This window comes from Pyrgilauda ruficollis, unplaced genomic scaffold (genome assembly GCF_017590135.1).
Source record: "Pyrgilauda ruficollis isolate IOZ18807 unplaced genomic scaffold, ASM1759013v1 scaffold165, whole genome shotgun sequence".
Taxonomy (NCBI): Eukaryota; Metazoa; Chordata; class Aves; order Passeriformes; family Passeridae; genus Pyrgilauda; species Pyrgilauda ruficollis.
The window spans coordinates 880386-895669 of NW_024515320.1; the positions used below are offsets into that span (position 1 = coordinate 880386).

The 15284-nt window shown below is 44.1% G+C and overlaps 1 protein-coding gene across 5 annotated transcripts in view; it reads left to right on the forward strand.

Annotated features, from left to right (window-relative positions):
• Positions 1 to 15284, forward strand: part of SPEN (spen family transcriptional repressor) — a 65729-nt gene that overhangs the window by 36603 nt on the left and 13842 nt on the right. For 2 of the 5 annotated variants that reach the window (XM_041463551.1, XM_041463552.1), the window contains exons 4-10: positions 5535 to 5695; positions 6865 to 7065; positions 7823 to 7974; positions 10471 to 10596; positions 11158 to 11271; positions 12421 to 12534; positions 14079 to 14179. In XM_041463551.1, the coding sequence (XP_041319485.1) occupies positions 5535 to 5695; positions 6865 to 7065; positions 7823 to 7974; positions 10471 to 10596; positions 11158 to 11271; positions 12421 to 12534; positions 14079 to 14179 (969 nt within the window). The remainder of the gene's footprint in view (positions 1 to 5534; positions 5696 to 6864; positions 7066 to 7822; positions 7975 to 10470; positions 10597 to 11157; positions 11272 to 12420; positions 12535 to 14078; positions 14180 to 15284) is intronic. The other 3 variants (XM_041463554.1, XM_041463555.1, XM_041463553.1) reach the window with 2 other exon arrangements.

Sequence of the window (15284 nt, forward strand, 5' to 3'; positions counted from 1 at the left end):
GTGTTGGCTGGCAGTAATCAGGTCTTTTTAATTAATTTTATTCCCAAATAACACACCAGTACATTCAGGAAACTTGGAGCAATTTTCTAGGGCTGTTTTCCCAGGCTGAGGAAATCTAACCAGCAGGTTTTTTTTCCAAAGCCTATAAAGTATCCCAAGGATTTGTGTCTTAGGATCATACAGCACTGTCACTGCTGGTGTTCTGTGCATGGAGATCATCTACAGTGACTTAACTCAGATCTGGAAAGGGAGGGACAGGGAGAAAACCCGAGGGTTCCTGTTGCTTCCGTTCAGAGATGACTGTACGTTAACTTTGGATTTCCTGACCCGGCTTGGGAATCTGCTGCTGACATCAGCCGTGAGAATAACCCGCTGTCAGCAGGGATTGGAGCCCGTCCTCAGTAGATCTTTCTAAGAGATAATCTTCACTCGGAGATTATTCTGACAGGGTGTTGAGTCGAGCTGAGCCAGGCAGAGTTCCCGATTTCAAGTTAATTTTGGCAGGGAAAAAGTGATCATTCTGCATATTTCCTGTAAAAATAAAAAAATCCTGGATGCTTTACCAGGTCTGGTGAAACAGTTTTTGAAGGCAGCTATAAAAAAAAAATTCGAAGTATTAATTTTTACATTTTTCACAGCTGAAATTCGGCATGAAAAATGCAACGGTTTTAAACTGGTTTTAGGTGGCTTTGTTTTTAACTTGCTCCCACAATAGAGGTTAGAATGGAATGGTTTGGGTTGGAAGGCACCTTAAAACCCATCTCATTCCACCCCTACCTCAGCTTACTCCAAGCCCTGTCCCACCTGGGCTTGGACACTTCCAGAGACTGGGCAGTCACCGGTTGGTTTTCTGGGCAACAGCAGGTTGGTTTTGTTTTGCTTTTCTAAACCCGCCTTGGCAGCTCAGCGCCTGCAGGACGTTGAAGCTTCCCTCTGCTTTATCCTCCATGGCGGCTGCTGTGTTTCCAGCCGTGTTTCCAGCTTTGTTTCCTGCCTGCCGCTCGTGGGGAGCCCCCAGCCTGCAGCTGACTCACCGCTCTCAAATAAATCAACGGGCAGAAATGACAATTGTGCCACATTTTAAAATTGCAGGAGGGTGCAGGGCAGGTTGTGAGATCCTTGATTCAGCGCCGCTGCCATTGACGGGAAGCAGCGGGTCTCCCATTCCATCCAGGGGCTTGGAGCCTCTCTTTTATCTCCTTTTGTGGGAACAAAGGACAGCTGGCTTTGTGTTCTCCGCTCAGCGCTTTCATGTCTCACACGTAAACCCAGCGTAACTTCATCGCCACTAGGCCTGCAAACTGTAATTGCCTGAAAATGAGAAATTTCTCTGGAAACGAGGAGTGGTTTGTGGGATACCAGGATTTGAAATGTCATCTTTGCATTTAGAACTGAGCAAAGGAAAATTTTGTGTGCTGAATGAGCTGCAGTGTACTGAGACCAGGAATCTTCCCCATTGTCCTTGTGGGTCCCTTCCAACACAGAATATTCCATGAAACCAGATGTATTTGAGTCTGAATCCCATGGCTGGATTATTACATGTTAAATCTTTGGGAATCAGCCCATGTGGATAAAATTTAGATTGGATTACGAATAAATTTAATCTTGATTAATGGAAAATAGATACATAGATAAATATTGTAAGATATTAATAGATTTTATCATGATTGATGAAAAATGGACACATAAATAGTATAAGAACACATATCCTTATATACTCATAGGTAATTATGGAATGCAGATAAGTGTTTTAATAGGATTTGTAAACCACACCTGTAGTAAAGTGCATGTGTAAGAGAAAGATTTTATGTCCACCCCTTGTTTAATTAAGAACAATCTCTATTACTGCTCAATTTTCCCATCTGATTTTGCCGACAGTAAAATGCAAAAATAATTTTTCTTCAGTGCTGTGGTGCCATAGAGTGAAACTGATTTTAGAAGTGTCTGGGCTGGACAAAAGAGCATCTGAAATGCTGGTTAAGTACTCAGACTGTTCCCCAGTGATGCCTCATTCCGGGAGAGCGTTGGTTCCCAGCTCCCTCCCGGCGCCGCGCGTGTGTTGTGACAGCTCTGGAGATTAGTTCCTTGGCGTGCTGGCATTCTGCTCCGCTGACTTCACAGCGATGTGGAAGAGCAGGTTCTCCCGTGTTGGGAAAAGGCTGAGTGCCAGAGCACGCTCTGCTTCTGGAAAAAATCACCCCAGGTTTACTGCTGCTAGCGGAAGCCCAAAATGAAGTTGTAGAGCTATTTTTGTGCCATTTTTGACCTGCCCCGAAACCTATTGATACTTGGAATACTTTTAAGAACGAGATTATCAGAGCTGTTGTTTTATCCTATTATGTTCCCGTGTTAAAATTTCCCTAGCTCATTCTAAAAGCTTTATTAACCCACTTTTGCCAGAAGAATTTTTAATAACTTAATTTCTGCATTGGCAACGGATGGTTGTTTTCAAAATTACTCACAGGGGAAAGCAAAGCCATATTCTCATTTTAATATTCTGGGAACTTGTCCTTGAGCAGCTTTCAGGCTTCAGATCTGTATATTTTTAAAGCTGAAAAAGAGTTGTATTTTGCTGCTCAAGACTCCACATAATTCCCTGTCAGATGCTTTATTTTGATTGTGCTGTGAGCTATAACTGGGTGACACAGCAGCTATAATTAACTCTTCCATCATTCTCCCATTCACAGAACATCAAACCTTTGACTTACTTTTGAATTATTATATCCATGTTTCTTCAGTTGGAAAAGTGATGGGGATTTCCCTAAAGAAAGGGGGGATTGTTCTTGCAATAATTTTTTTTCTTGTCTAAAAATAGTTAGGAAATAATGACTTTTTTTTTTTTTTCGGAATGTCTCAGAAAGTCTTGCTTTGCTAAGGGACGCATATCCTTAAAACTCCCTGTGGAAATGGAGGTTACCAGTATGATCCTTGTTTCCCAAAGTTGCACAGAATTCAGGCTCCTTTGTAGAATTTATCACCCTGTCCACTGCTGTGTCATCACTTGGATATCTAATGGTATCATCCCGAGATAATATTTTTTTCTCTAGTGGAATGCTGTGATTTTAACAGTATGTTCCATATTTTTAATATCCTCATAAAAAACTCCCAAACTGTAAAAATAGCCGGTCTTCATTCTAAAGCACTGCTCAAATAAATTCAGCGCTGCCTCTTGCTCGAGAGTTACGGTCTCAGCACACTGGAATTCTAAAGGCTTTGGGAGCATCAAGATGTGAGAAGGGAAGGTGGAAATGGGCACAGGGCAGAGGGTTCTGCAGCCCTAAAGTCCTATTTTAGCCTTCCCCAGGGACTGCTGAACCACGTGAAGCTGCTGTCAGCTTGGGAATTATTTTCAGTTTCTCCCCACACACATTCTCTGCCCTATATCTGTGTGTTTAAAGAAGTTTCTCTATTCTTTGCCAGTTTATTGCCCAGTAGCAGGTGTTACCCCTGGAGAACACTGAGGGCCTGTTCCTGTGGAGTTGGGTTTGTTTTTTTCCCAAAATACTGCAGAGAAGAACTTCAGTTTGATGATTTAGTGGAAAGGCAGAGGAAATGAAATAAAGATGAGGCAGAAATGCTCCACTCTTCACTTTCAGTGATTAAATAGTTCATTAATGAAGAGGACACAAAAGGAGGGTGCACAGGTGAGACAGAAATAAAGGCAGTTTACCAATTTAGCAGATCAATGAGGTTGTGAAGGGACATCCTGGTAGTGGGAGATTCGTTGCTGGAAAGCACAAGGGACTGTAGCTGGGAAGGGAAATGTTATTTATTATCCATGAAGTGAGAGGTTGGGTGGTGCAGGGCAGCTGCCCTGGGGAAGAGCAGGGCAGGGGGAAGGGCTCAGTTTTTCACTCCATTCCTGGCATGGCTTTATTTTCACTCCTCTCCCAAAGTGATGCTGAACTTCCTCCTCCAGGGCCGGAGGAGTAGGAGGAGAATGTGTGGGAAAGGCACCAACGTGTGAAGTGGCTGGATGGGATGGGAGGGTTGTAATGAGAGGGTGAGACCAGCAGCAGAGTTTCTCGTGTTTATTATTACTTCTGCATTTTTGACCCTTTTTGTTGTGTTTTATTTTGGTCTGGCCTGTTTTTTATATCCTTCTAGATGGTTTGTAAGTATTTTGGGACAGAGATTGTCTTCCCTTCTGCGCCTCCAAATATAATGGGGACAGAGCCCAAGGGCTTTTGGGAACGTGCCACAGTCCTCGTTACACCAAGATGTTCAGAAAGAAAACCAGGTTTTTTGAACATTTGAAGAAAAACACCCACAAAAAAGCAGTAGAAGAGCTCACAAAATCAAATCTTCGAAATTACTAGAAGCCTGAAATGGTTTCCTTGAGAAAAGAAATGGAAAAGTTAAGTGGTTTAATGGCAAGAAGGTTTGTAAGAAGGGTATGAAATATTTAAGATAAGAAAAAGATAAACTCGCGTATCGTTTTTGTAATACGGTGTGGAGAGGAATGTAAAAATTCAATCAAGCAGCAAATTTCAGACTGACAGGGTTATTTTAGTACGTGGCACATCTCCCCCCCCTCCAGCCTCCGAGTTAAAATTCCAGCAGAATTTTTTCGAAGGCTGCTCGTGTAATGGAGAATGAAAGTCTCCGGGGTTATGTCAGACAAAATTATTTTTAGCGCTGTTCTGAGCCCTCGTGCCTCGGGGAAGAAATGAGCCACTGAAGCAGGATGACGTGTCCCCACTGGGCAAGCTTTAATAACATTATATTCTCTGTATTTCTGCCTCTCCTCGAAGCATCAAATGATCCTGAGTCTGTGGGTTAGATTGACTCCCTCTGTGATCTAATATGCAAATCCTCTTCTGCTGTAATTATTGTTTATAAAAGGTGTTCCTGGGTCTGAATTCTTCATATCTGAAGTTGGAGGTTGAGGCTGAGCCTGGAAATAGTGTTTGCTGGTTCATAAAGAATCCTAGAATGGTTTGAGCTGGAAGGGATGTTAAAGATCATCTTGTTCCACCCTGGGCCGTGGGCTGGGTCAGGGACATGGACATTCCCATCTATCCAGGTTGTTCCCAAGCAGTTGACCAAAATGCTTGGCATGATTTTCACACCTGGTCTCTTTGGAGTACAGATCTTTTCAGGGAAGATGCCTGAGAGCACAGTAATATTTCTTTCCTGTACATGAGAGTACTAGGAGGGGTTTTGAGGCATTGTCAGACCTCTGCATCCTCCCTGTAATTCTCCACTTTTCCTGCACAGCTCCTGAGCTGGTCCAACATTGCATTACACTTAATTAAATCTCTGCCATTGTCAGGGGGGGTAAGAGGATCTTGCTGACATTTTACCCGCATTCCACTTCCCTGCCTGTCTCCTTTGGAGGGGAATGTTGGTAGGAAGACAGTTAAATCTGTGTGAAAAGCGGGTGGCAGCACAGAAACAGAACCGGTCACAAAAGGGAGGAAGGCGTGTGGACGAGCAGAAACTCTGGAAATTTGCTTTTCTAATAAGATAACCATTTCCTGGGTGACTTTGCCCCATGCACTCACCTGTCCTTCCCTCGGTGCCGTTCCCAGCAGTGACTCCAGCAGCAGCTCGAGTGACGAGTCCCCGGCGCGCTCGGTGCAGTCGACGGCCGTGCCCGCGCCCGCGTCCCAGCTGCTCCCGTCGCTGGAGAAGGATGAGCCCCGGAAGAGTTTTGGGATCAAGGTGCAAAATCTTCCAGTGCGCTCAACAGGTAAATTCACTCTGGAAAGGGGAATGGAAAAGGGGGGTGGGACTGGTGGGATAACCTGTACTGAGTCTTTGACGCACGGCAGCCACGTGCTGCCTCCGAGGACGGGATCCTCTCCCTGCTTCTGCCTCCGTTCTGCTGTGACAGTGGGAAGATTGCTTAATTAGTGACCATCTGTGAGAAACCCTGCTGGTCCCAGCTCCGAGTGCTGGGCATTTCCAGCTCCTGGAGCTGGTGCTTCCAACAGTAATGTGGGCTTTCCCAGGGAAAAAACTAACACATCTCCATTTTTAACATAGAACTTTGATTGTTTTATCTCACCCTGCTTCAATTTCTTTTTTAATCCAAAAAGTTGAGGGTTTTCTGTTGCAGTTTGAGTGCTTTAAAACACCCCTGAGCATATTTGTAAAGGCAATGCATATTGCATGGAAAATAACCCAGGAAACCAAGTGCTGAGGGATGCCCGTGATTGCTCCCTGTTCCCTGTGCTGAGCATGGGAGAGATCCCACAGGAAAAACCAGCATGGCATCAGTTGTGAAACAGTTTTAACAGAATTCATGGATGCAGAAGCACTGGCTGAGCTAAAATAATATCTGTTAATCTTGTGAGCAGAGTACCTCATGTATCGGTATCTTCCTGTAGATTTAATGCCTGTCATATTCCTTGAAAGGACACAAAGCTGAGGTCAATATCCCACGAATCCCAGAAAGATTGTGTGGACTGGGTCAGATTCTGCAAAATCTGATAAATCTGCCTGGTTATATTTCTGAATTGACTGAACTGAACGCTGTGTGACTCCAGCCTCCACTCCAGACACCTCGTCCCAGCTGTGCACAGTATTCCGGTGGGGTTTTTAATTGAGTATCCCTGTTATTTTTTCTTCTCCTGGAACTGGGTGTCTCTTAGAAGCAAAAGCCATCCACTGCCAGCTTTAGCCATGTAAAACTTCATGTATGTAGTTTCTTGGGTTTAAAAGAGAAAGATCAACAAGAAGCTTTGGACGCTGTCAAAATTAACATCCCAAATTAAAAAGGGTACTCGTGTGAGCTCGTGTGAAGTGGGATGAAGTCACATTTCAGAAAGACAGTCAGAGTTCTTCTTGTCTCTTACGGTGCTGCTGAGCTGGTAGAAGTGATGTTTCTGCAGTATTAATGTTTATTTGTTGGTTTAGATACAAGCCTTAAAGATGGACTTTTCCACGAATTCAAGAAGTACGGGAAGGTGACGTCGGTGCAGATCCACGGCGCGTCCGAGGAGCGCTATGGGCTCGTGTTCTTCCGGCAGCAGGAGGACCAGGAGAAAGCACTAAATGCCTCCAAAGGAAAGCTCTTCTTTGGCATGCAGATTGAAGTCACAGCCTGGATAGGACCAGGTAAGGTCCATGCCCTTCTCCTGTGGGACTCTGGGTGTGTTTAGGAGCTGTTGTAAAGAGGCTGAATAGAAATAGGAAACATATTTTAAAGAAACTGGGGAAAATGCCACAATAAACTCTAGAGCAAGAAGAGTGGATGCTCTTGGATCAAACGGCACGAGAGAAGGGAAGCTGCCATCCTCCCCTACAGTGGGATCTGCTGGAAGGAAGGATCTCATTTGCCACGTCTCGGTGGAGCAGCTGCCAGTGGGTGGTGTGTGCACAGCACTGAGTCCTCCCAGCCTCGTTTTGTCTCCTTTTAATTAAAACAGCCAACGAATGCTGCGTTTTGAGGCTGTGGCAGCACAGCCCACGTGACCAACCAGTGAGAGCTCCAGCCCTGAGCACTTGGTGAAGTTCTCAGACTGCACTTCAATGGCTTCTTTAAAAATTGATTCCTGAAAACAAACCCCTATCACGTGCTCTTCCTCAAGCATGGGGAAGCCTTACTGGAATTCATGCACTCAAGCATTGATACTTGGTAAATTTCCAGAGAAGCAATTGAAAGGTGCAGCTCCCTTTCACCTGAGGATGCTCAGATTCCTCTGTGGAATATAAAGATTCCTAATCCCACATAAATAACAAGTCATGGGTGCAGTACTGGATGTTTTTCTCAAAGACAGTGGTTACTCTTGTTCAGATCAAGAAGGAGCCCTGAATAAGCCAACATGAACCAAATCTGCAGTCATTACAAATTTCCTGCTCTCTTTTATTGTAGAAACTGAAAGTGAGAATGAATTTCGTCCTCTGGATGAAAGGATAGATGAGTTTCACCCAAAGGCAACGAGAACTCTGTTCATTGGCAACCTGGAGAAAACCACCACCTACCATGACCTTCGCAACATCTTCCAGCGCTTTGGGGGAATAGTGGTACGTGAATGGTGTCCTGTGTCGGATGGCACTGCCCCCCTTTCTGTACAGACCTGTGAAATGCTGTGAGTGGTGCTAAATCTGTCAACGACAGATAATTCAGTATTTCTGTAATAATCTAAGTCACTCATCTTGCTGGAATATACCTGAAAGCTTTTCTTTGTATTCAGAGTTCAGCATACGAATGTTGAGGGGTAGCTTAGCAGGAAAAACAGTCCTAGGAGTATTTACAACAAATGTCTCTTCTGCTGTTTTCTCCTGGTAATTCTCTCCTGGTGGCTCCTAAGCTGACTGGGTATTTGGGATGTGAATGTGCTGGGTGATGTGCTCACACTGACTCCTACAACTGTGTGAATCTGAGTTTCCTGTTGATTCCTGGAACAAGGGGCTTGGTCAGTGCATGTGGAAGCAGCCCTGTGCCAGGCAGAGGGGACTGGAGCAGAGGAATGAATCAGTGAGGGATTTGGGTTTTCAGCTGAGGGGAAGTATCCAGACGAGGTAGAGCAGCCCCCTCTTCTCTGCTCATGACTTTCTATCAATTCACATCAATATTATATTTAAGAGAAATTTTCAACGAAAGTTTTGCAACTATTCTATTTAATTAATTTTCACACGGGCGTGGAGTGATAGGACAAGCCTTAAGCTGAAGGAGGGCGGAGTTAGATAGGATATTGGGATGGAATTCTTCCCCAGGAGGGTGGGAATGCCCTTACAGGTTACCCAGGGAAGCTGTGGCTGCATCATTTCTGGAGGTGTCCAAGGCCAGGTTGGACAGGGCTTGGAGCAGCCTGGGACAGCGGAAGGTGTCCCTGCCCATGGCAAGGGTAGAACTGGATAAGCTGTAAGGACCCTTCCAACCCAAACCGTTCTGAGATTCATTCTGTGATTCCTGTTGAGTCTGGGCTTCAGACGGTTCACGTTCTCCCTGTCAGCTGTGGGTGCTTGTGAATGTGCTGTGCCTCCTTCGCTCTGCTCTGACATGTCTATTGCAGCTGAGGAGTCGGTCACACATTCCAGGAGCCCCATCCCTGCTGCTCCCCAAAAGAAGAGGAGGTTCCTTCCATGTACAATGTGAACAAATACAAAATCCTCATTTTATGATGTCTGGCAACCCTTGTGTATGCAGACTCTGCTGTAGCCTTGACATCAACAGTGATTTATGAATTCATGCCATGTCTGTGGCTTGAACCCTTTTCCAGTGTTAGAGCAGCAGAGCTCTCCTGATAAAGATGCTTATCAGTGCTAGTGTAAATTGGCTTTTGTGTGCCGTGGTGCTCCCTGTCAGCATTATTAATGGCTCAGAATTGGGAGGCAGCGCTGCCTCGCCGTTTCCAGGAAAACTTGCAAGCTCAGGTGCAGAAGGGACCAGCTTTATAACCTTTCTGAGGGGTAATGAGGACAATAATGATACTTTATTTGCCTGTCACAAGGAATTGCTTGCCCAGGGTGAGTGGTCAAGTATAATTTGCCGTGCTTGCAGTCGTGCTACTTCAGACACTTGGAGGTGTAGTTTTCTATTAATATTCCACTTAAATCATTAGGCCAGGGCTGTAGGAGTCTAATAGTTGTGTAAATCTCCCTGTTTACTTCTGTTTTCCCAGATAAAGAGATCTTGGGTGAGACCGTGTCAAACTGCTGCCTTGTCCCTAAATTTATTAACCATGAAATTAGTCTGTCCTGGATGTTGAAACATTTGTGCTTAAATCCATGTGTGGCTCACAAAGGCAGCTCCTGCTATTCCAACAAATAAAGCCAAACCCTCCACCTCCTATTTTCAGCTTGGAATGAATCATAGTATCATGAGTTTATTCAGAGGCTTTGGGTACATTTCCAGTGCTAGTGCTGAGCTTGTTTGTTAACCAAATGTCAGCTCCTGGCTTGCTGGGCTTTTTAAAATCTATTAAAATCAGCCTTTATTTGGCTTTGTGAGCCTCTGGCTGTACTTGTGAATGGGTCCGTGGTGGCTTGGTTTTAAAGAGCAACAGCAACTGAAGTTGAGACTCTTTTTGCCTTTGCCATGAGTCAGTCTGGTTCAAGAGATGAGTCCAGCATCACTTTGTGTTTCTAGGAACAGGATGGATCATGATTATTTGGAAAAGAAGCCTGGCTTGGCTCAGAGATGAGGATCGGAGCAGGTTGTTTTCTCTTGAGCCTTTGTGAGCAAAAATTAATCTGTATTTCTTTGATCCTGAATTGTCTCTTCTTGATATAGTATTAACAGCCTAAAGCTGGTGTTTGTTGATCAGGTCAGGCTTAGTTCTGCAGGCTTGGATTTTAAATCTGCGGGATAAAGAGCTTTCCCTGCTCAGTAAGGATTTGGTTTTGAGATGCAGCAGAACAGCAAAGTTTTAACTGTCTACTATTGTTTAAATCCTCCCTCTGAAGAAAATATTAATTAAAGAGCTTGCTGTGCCACGTGTCCCTGAAAAAAAACAAGTCCTCTTAGATGGAATTGACCGCTGACTGTGGGCTGTTGTATTTTGTGCTTGTCCCCAGGACATCGACATTAAGAAGGTGAATGGTGTCCCTCAGTACGCGTTCCTGCAGTACTGCGACATCGCCAGCGTCTGCAAAGCCATTAAGAAGATGGATGGGGAATATCTTGGAAATAACCGGCTCAAGGTAAAGAAATCCTCCCCTGGACTGTATCCTTCTTGTGTCTTCCGCTGCTGCATCTTGGGATGTTTCGCAGCGAGGTAGTTTATGGAAGTAAGATGGTTTTTAATGCAAGATCATATCAGAGCGTGATGGTTTCAACCACCACCTGATTGGGATTAATCAGCATTTTTGTTGGCTCTGTGCACACGCAGTCCTGGGACTGAGCACTCAGAGACTGACGTTCCCTGGCCTGGTGGAAGGTCTGGCGAGGCTGTGCTGGGAATCCATCCCACTCCCCATGGCAAACGGGGCCTGTCAGGCCCCAGAGCTGTCAACCTGTCACTTCTCAAACATTCAAACTGTAGAAGAACCCAATGTTGTCAAACACTGTTTTGTTTAAACAAGCAGAATTATTTTCTTTAATTACTCTTTGATTTTTGTCTTGCACCTGCACCAGATGCTAATTTTAGAAAATGCATACAAACAGCAGCTTTCTCCAGATAAGTCTTTCATCAGGCAGGCTCTGTTCAGTGAGTTTAACCCTTGTGCACTGTACTGATGGAAGTTTTGCCCTTTTGTATCCAGCTGGGTTTTGGGAAGAGCATGCCTACAAACTGCGTGTGGTTAGATGGGCTTTCCACAAACGTTACGGATCAGTATCTGACCCGACATTTCTGCCGATACGGGCCTGTGGTGAAGGTAGGTGGGAGGCTTTGGCATGTGCTTCCAAGTCGTTACTGTCTTCCTTTCTTCCCATCCTGTCCTTTCAACCCCACTGTCCAGGGCTTTATAGCTCAGGTAGAAGAAATTCTCTCTGGGATGGAATTTGACTGACAGGGCACTGTTAACATAGACAGCAACCAAAAAGAAGTATTTTGAGTGAGCCGAGATGTTGAGCATTGGAAAGCATTTGTTGATCTTGTGCAGTACAGTCTCTCCCCAGCAAAACTTCTTAAATATTAGTTGGAAGAACAGCAGTCTAATTGTGTAATTACTCATACTTGCTAATTACATAATTAGACATAACTATGTTTTTTTGCATCAGACCAAGAAAAAAAAAGACTTTTTAAAAGCAGTCAGGACAATCACAGTGCCAAAGTACATGGAAGAAGAGAGAAAGTCAACAATGGTGCAACACACCCCTGTCACACAGCAGGAGCCTCTCCCATGCAAGTGATTTATCACGTGCTTAAACTTCAGTGTGGGAGTTGTCCTGTGTGTTTTTATTGGACATGGATGTGCTTAAAATTAAGCAACATGTGTAAGTCTTTGCAGGATCAGGGTCTGGCCTCACCAAAGGATTTTTGTGGGTTTTTGTTGCAGCTTTGACGTTCTTTATTGTAGCTGTTGTTGCTTGAATAATGCATTTATGCTGCTAAAGGAAGGCAGTATTTGGAAATTGGGTGTTTAATAGCTGGTGAGTGGTACTGCAGACTGATAAAAAAGCTGGTTCCACTTTGGGATTAAATGTTTCCTTTACCTTTTTTCCCCCCTAAAACACATTGGAAATTTAAAAAAAAAAAAAACCCACACCAAAAAAAAACCCTCAGCAAAGAAATTATACAAAACTCAGTCAACAAAGAAAAAATATTCGAAGTAAAATACAGAAAAACAAAATAAAGGCATAATATACCTCAAGCCACAATATCCACAATTCAAAGCAGTCCCGTGTCCTTTTATTGTCTCTTCATTTCAATATGCCTCATCAGAAAAGCCTGGAAAATTCACCTTGCTAAAAATTATTTCCTTCCTGGTATCCTCATGACTTAGGATTTTGTTGGGACTGACATTAAGTCCTGTGGATGAGGCTCTTATTTGGTTTTTGTTTTGTTTTTTTGTTTTTTACAGGTGGTGTTTGACCGCTTAAAAGGCATGGCCCTGGTTCTCTACAATGAGATTGAATATGCACAAGCAGCTGTAAAAGAGACCAAGGGGAGGAAAATCGGTGGGAATAAAATTAAGGTGTGCAGAATGACCTCCAAACCAAAGCAAAACAGACAAAAAAAGAGGAACAAATTGTGTTTAGGCCTTCCCCCTTAAATGCTGGCAGTGCAGACTGCCAGGCTCAAGGACTACTTGGCGGGACACACATGTCCCACATATCAAAGGCTTAAATTATATTTTTATGCTCGGCTTATCAAGATGTCAGGGAATCCTGAACTGTTACTTATAAAGCCTTTTCCAGTATTCTGCTGTTTGTTTCGCTGAACTTGTCTCTCTGAGCTCCTGAGTGTTGGTGTCCGTGTCACTGCCTCGTTTACCCCAATCCAAGGCACACTTTTGTCTGTTTTTGTGTTAAAAAAGGGAAATCTGAAGGTGTGAATTCCTCCAGGAAAACACATGGCTGAATCCAGCTGCCCCATGCTGATGTCCAGGCTCTGGGGTACACTAACCTCAACATGCAGTCACGGAATCATGGAATGGTTTGGGTTGGAAAAGACCTTAAAGATCATCTTGTCCTTCCTTGCAACACATTTTACACAATAATTGAAATCATTACTTTAAAAAACACACAGAAAGTACTTTTCTTCCTGGAGCAACACTTAACATGTACAGGGATATCTTGGATTTGGGTGAATGTGGTGATACCTGTTCTGACTGTCCCATCAGTCCCACTAACTGGGGACGTGAGGTGTCAGCCGACCCTTTGAATTATCTTCCTCCTCCTCCTCCTTTCTCCTCTCCTAAAGAGTGGGCAGTGATGTCAGGAATGGTCTCAGCAGCTTCCCACCTAACCCAGGGCTTGAGTTGGGTATTCTGCAGTTTCTGAGCATGGTGTTGGATATCAGTCACCTTCCAAGGCAGAAAAGCATGTGGTCCCTTAAAAGTTTCACAATTTGTGTGGATCTTGTTGCTTAATGACTTTGGAATAAGCAACACCCCCGATGTGGGCCCGTGCTCCATTGCTGTGGTTACACGCAGGACTGGGCTGATTCAAAAAATAACAGGAACTAGAATATTAAAAATACTTTATTATGTGGCATACACGTAATGAAATATGTTCTAATCCTTAATTTTTTTCACTATGACATTGGCTTCTAAGTACTAGAAAACACCAGTTCTTGGAGCAGCTGGGACAGGGAGCTGCAGTTCAGGAGCCTTGGTTCTTTCCCTGCTCTATAACCCCAGGCAAACACCATGGAGTCCAGAATGGATTCATAATCCTGACCTTGTGTAGCACTGCCCTGAGATAAAAGGGACTTTGGAACTGTCCTGGCATTAAAAACATCAATAGCACGATAATAATGTGTATTTTTCCTGCTGCTTTGCCCAGCAGAAGCCTCTGGGATGGCAGCTTACAACAACATAGTAAGGAGATATTTACACAGCCCCACTGAGAAACGTCTTTATTCCTGGGGATGTGCAGGGCCAGAATTGGGAAGTGTTTGACTTTTTTAATTAAATTTTACCCCCATTTTCAGTTCTGCTCCCACCTTCAGCAGACAGGGAAATGTTGGCAGTGGGATGTTTCTGTGACTGAATGTGATTTCCCCTTTTTTTTTCAGGTGGACTTTGCAAATCGGGAGAGTCAGTTGGCATTTTATCATTCCATGGAGAAAACAGGTCAAGATATCAGAGACTTCTACGAAATGCTGGCAGAAAGAAGGCATGTATCAATATTTTTATTCCATTTTTTGTTTTCTAGCATCACTTTACACAATCCTTTTACAATCATTGTCCTCCACATCATACAGTCAAACTTTCTTCAGGCCATAATTCTTAAACAAGTTTTTTCCTCTCAACTTTATTGAACAAAATTCCTTGTCAATATTTTTAACTTCACAGCTGCTTTTCCCAACATTCCACTTCACTTGTAGGATGAGGTTTTTGTCTTCTGTATTATAATTTAGGTTGGGAAGGACCTCCAACGTCATTGAGTCCAACCTCAGTCCCCTCCCCTCCTTGTCCCCAGCATTTAATTTCACAGCTGCTTTTCCCAACATTCCATTTCACTTGTAGGATGAGGTTGTCTTCTGTGTTTTGTCCCTTTTTCAGTTCTGTGCTTTTCCTAAAAGGTGGAAGTTGCCAGCTTTTAACATAAAATACAAACTGTGAAGCCAAACAAACCTATAAGGAATCCCAGAATAATTTAGGTTGGGAAGGACCTCCAAGGTCATTGAGTCCAACCTCAGTCCCCTCCCCTCCTTGTCCCCAGCCCAGAGCACTGGGTGCCACATCCAGGCCTTCCTTGGACACCTCCAGGGATGGGCACTCCAAATCTCCCTGGGCAGCCCCTTCCATTTCCTGACCACCCTCTCCAAGGGGAAATTCCTCCTGGTGTCCAAGCTGAGCCTCCCCTGGCCCAGCCTTTGGCCATTCCCTCTCCTGGTGTCCCTGTTCCCTGGGAGCAGAGCCCGACCCCACCTTAGTACAGAGTGTGCAAAACACACTGTAATGATGAGGAATTAGAACTCCAGCTTTATTCCACCTTCCTGCCATGTTCAGTCTTAAAAATCACTTATTTTTGCTGTGTGGAGGTACTGAAATAACAACATTAATTGCTTGACTTGCTTCGCTGAATGAATTCACCTATCTTATAAACAGCCTGATGTTTGTTGACTTGGTTTTACTGTAAACAGTCAACACCAGCAAGTCACATGCAGTGAAAGAGCTAATTTGGGAATTAAAAGATCACTTGCAGGGCTTAGGATTTTTAAAGAAATCTTACCATCACTTTGCTGCTTAGAAATGGAGAGATTCCATGCCTGAAC